This window comes from Chrysochloris asiatica, unplaced genomic scaffold (assembly GCF_000296735.1).
Source record: "Chrysochloris asiatica unplaced genomic scaffold, ChrAsi1.0 scaffold00130, whole genome shotgun sequence".
NCBI classification, from domain to species: Eukaryota; Metazoa; Chordata; class Mammalia; order Afrosoricida; family Chrysochloridae; genus Chrysochloris; species Chrysochloris asiatica.
This window is the reverse complement of record NW_006408648.1, coordinates 9,528,916-9,533,040: the sequence shown is the minus strand read 5'-3', so window position 1 is coordinate 9,533,040 and position 4,125 is coordinate 9,528,916. Positions and strand designations below refer to the sequence as shown.

General features: G+C 47.5%; 1 protein-coding gene across 1 annotated transcript in view; it reads right to left on the bottom strand.

Moving 5' to 3' along the window:
• ACAP2 (ArfGAP with coiled-coil, ankyrin repeat and PH domains 2) overlaps nucleotides 1-3,686 on the bottom strand; it is a 178,283-nt gene extending 174,597 nt beyond the window's left edge. The window contains exon 1 of the mRNA XM_006869416.1: nucleotides 3,459-3,686. Coding sequence (XP_006869478.1) covers nucleotides 3,459-3,511 — 53 coding nt within the window. The 5' untranslated portion in view covers nucleotides 3,512-3,686. The remainder of the gene's footprint in view (nucleotides 1-3,458) is intronic.
• Between the last annotated feature and the right edge of the window lie 439 nt (nucleotides 3,687-4,125).

Below are 4,125 nucleotides of genomic sequence, written 5' to 3'. Positions count from 1 at the left end.
AGGAAGGTAGAATCTCCACTGAGTAGTATCCAATCTGTCTAGGTGGGGCTGATGAAAGGAGATGTGGATAGGTCTCTTGTGATACAATAGTGAATAACTGTTACCAAGACTGATTGTTTGAGTTGGAAATGTAAAAGTAGACATTTTGTAGCAAGGAGGGGAGTGACTGACTTTGCAATCTAGAAGCAGAGGTCCCTGGGACTATCAAGAGAAAAGAACGAAGAGCGAGACCCTATCCAGAAAAACAGTGACGCCAGAGATGGCGGCTGAGAAGATGACATGGAGAGATGGAGCAGCTGGGGACTTTAGACCCAGAGAGGGAGAGGGACTGTGTGCTGATGCCCAGGGATTGGGGGGGTGGGGCAGGCTTGCAGGGTATACCCTTTGATTCGTTGATGATGCATGGAGGAGGGTTGTAACCATGGCATATATGATAGGATGAATGTAAAGCTAATGTTCTCCCATGTAAACTATCACATAATTCACAATAAAACATTTTTAAAAGTTCAACCTTCTTCAACCCATGTTGATCAAAATGTAAAATTCACACTTAGGAAAAACATAACATATGCAAACCCAAGATTACATAATGAAATGTGTCCTTGCACTTAAAAATTAAAAAACAAAAACATAACAATGTTAGTCGGAACGTAAAAGTAACCACTGACTATTCTAATAACTAAAGACAATGTTGCAATTAGAACATGCTTCTCTCTTGCAACCAGTTTTCCTTCTATTCTCATCCATTTAACAGGAAAATTTATCTTTCAAGTTTAAATGGTAGTGACTTTTTTCTCCTCAGGAAGATCTTCATTTTGCATTAGTTTGGCAGCACCCAAGGCAATTAGATCCACATGCCAAACTTAAATGCCCTCAGATTCATGTGAGACAGAAAATTAAAACAGGAATCAATCTAAAGATTACAGAATAAATCAGGATACTAGTGCCTTACTAGCAAGGAACAAGTCCAGCCCTCACAAAGTTTCTATTTTGATATGAAAGTTTCAACATATCACTCATAACATGCACAATACTCTTTTAAGTCAAGTTCCTCTTATACTTTAAAGCGTGTGAGTAAAACGTCTATTCTCTACCCTGAAATGTTCTTTTTCATATGCCATACAAATCTACACAGCAATGAGGTTATAGAAAAGCTGTAAGACTTAGAAATGTGAATAATTAATTAGACTGCTATCTTTTGGCATTCTATCGCAAAACAGTCTCTGAAAAATGCATACAAGATATTTGAGTTCTCTGAATTATGATCTCGTGTCCCAATTTGAAGAAGCCCTGGTTGTACAGTGGTTAGGCATTAGACTGCTAACTGAAAGGTCCAAATGGTCAATGGTTCAAACACACCAGCCATCCTAGCCACCTTGTAGGAGAAAGATGAGACTGTCTACTCTGTCCTGCAGGGTTATTGTGGGTCAGAATTAACTCAACCAACAATGGGTTTCCCCCCAAAAAAAACAATGGGTTTCCCAATTTGCAGCCAATTTGCAGTCAAAAATTGGAATAATAGAAACAACTTTTTAAAAGTCTTAATTAAAATGATACAACATTCAAGTTCAGCAAAGTTCACTGTAAATGTTCCACACAATTTAATCAGTATCTTTCCCCCTTACTTCATAGATATTCAAGGATGCTTTTATTTCAAAGACATCACATGGTTTGTGACCAACATCAGTGGCTAGACATATTTCCGTATCACTTTCTTCAACTTTTCTAAAAAATGAAACTTTAAAATGAAACAAATTGAGCACAAAGCCATATTCTTGAAGAGAAAAATGTTGTTGCTAATGCATTTCAAAATAAATAGCTGAGTCACATTAATAACAATTTCAGGGAAAAAAAGCAGTACACTTTAAAAATGACTTTTTGTCACACCATCCAAGAAACTAAGCTGCAAGGTTGTTCCAGACAACCCATTATGTTTCCTTTGAGTCCTTCAGTTCACCAAAAACATGAAAGTTTTAAAAAAGAACAGTAATAGTGGAAATCAAACCTAATGCCAAGTTTTTTTTTAACTAAGCAATAGTCGAAAGTGCTAAATTAACACCAAAAGAAGCTCAAAAGTCAAAGCCAAAAAGAAAAGTTTTTAAAATATTCTCTCAAAAGTAGAAGTTGCTTCGTTCTACCATTCTTTTACTTGGTTTTCAGTGAAAGGAGAATGGGAAGTTAAATTGACGGTGACAATGATGAGAACAGTTAGTTCCCAGGCAGAGGATGTAAGAATGTAGCACGCAGGCTTGGCCTACAGATCAGCTGGTACAGAAACACTCCAGTTCTCAAGGGAAGATGCTTTCAAGAAATGTCACTTTCTAAAGGAAGTTTTAAGATCTTCTTTCTTTTAAGGTCCCAGGAAAGCCCTACATATCCCACTAAAATATGTTGTTAAGTGCCAACGAGTCGGATCCAACTCATTGCGATCCTGTGTAGGGTATCCCAGCAGCAGCTGGTGGGTTTGAACCACCGAGCTCGTGGTTAGCAGTCCACTGGAAAACTCCGTTCTCTCAATTTAAGAGTTTCTGTCAAAGCACATGCACTCTGGGCACCCTCAAGCCCGCCACTTCAGACAAGGAAGGAAGAACAGCCCATTGAAGGGAGTGCCACCACGCCAGTTTCTGTGACAGATCCACAGGGAGCATCCGACTGTGATCTCGGGCCCTGAAGGGCCGAGGCTGCTGGTAGAGGAACAGAAATGCAATCTTCTGGGCCCTCCTACTTCCGTTCTCAAAACTGAAATGCAGTTTCTCCTCGTCCTCACCTCTCAGACCAACACCTCTCCATAGCCGCCCCCACCATCACCCACCCCACCCCACCCCCATTACAAAGTGCTTAAGAGGAAAGAAAAACAGAGAGTAATGGACCAGGGTCGAGAGGCAGTGGTTGGTCAAGACACCCCCTTCTCCGACTCCCGGGCAAATCCCCTGCCTACGCCGTCTAAAGCGCCCCTCCGGCAGGGGGCACGCGAGAAGAGAAGTGGGCGTCCCACTGCGCCCCCTACTCCTTCCTCCCAGGGGGACGCGGAGAGGAAAAGCGCAAAGAGGAACTAAGTGAACTGCAAAACGGTGTCCCCGCGAGCTCCCCCACAGAGGGGGTGGGGCGGGAGTGGAAACGCAGGAGGAACGGAAGGGGAAAGGATGAGCAGCTAGAAGAGGAAGGGACGAGAGCGCGCGCCGCAAAGGTTATTGGAGTCTTTGGGGAGACAGCTGCACCCATTTCTTCGAGGCAGAAGGCGAAGAAAGGTGGGAGAAGAGGCAAAGTCCCCCTCCCGGCCACAGCCTCGCCCCGCAGGAAGGGTCAGTCGGGGGCTCCAATTCCCTCGCCAGGTTGAAAGCGGTGGCAAGAGCCGCTCGCCCCGTCGGAAGCACCGACTGCGGGGACCTCGGCCCACGCCACCGGGGCAGCAGCTCTAGGGCGATGCCGGTCCGGTGGAGGGCGACTGCGCCGTTTACCTGAAGCGGGGTGAGTCTTTCAGACACTCCTCGAAATCCACTGTCATCTTCATCCTGCCTCCGCCTCGCCTCGCCTCGCAGGCGACGCTGGAAGAGCCGAGGGTGCAGAGTGAGCGGCCGCGTTTGGGGACTCAGACGGCTACGGAGGACGCTCGGTGGAACTAGTACTGCGTGGAGCTGCGGAGGGCGCCTCGCCCGCTGATCATAGCAGCCGCGAAGGCAGCGACGGGGACAGAGAAGGCTGGTCAGGCCCCAGTCCGGCCCCTATTCCTCCCGCCCCCAGCAGATCTCGGGCCTCAGGGAAGCGGCCCAGGAGTGACAGCCTCGGCCAGCCAGCCACGAACCCGGCGGCCAATGGGAGGGGCTTCCGGCAGCACCGCCTGCGGGCGCTGTGGCAACGCTTCTGAGCGACAATAGTCCGAGCCAATGAACAGCGCGACCGTGGGCACCTCCTTGCTACAGTCTTACCAAAGGCCAACCGGGATGCGTTGGCGTCGTTAGGCGGGACGCACCCGGTTGCTGGGAGGCCGGCAGCGGGGCTCCTTGGAAGGAAGTCATGTGACTGCGCACAGCGCTTCCCTCCGAACCTCCGCCTCTTCTCCCTGTTCTACAGCCCCTCCCTGTTGAGTCGCCAGCGCTTATGAGCTGCAGTTTTCGGGGCTGAAGA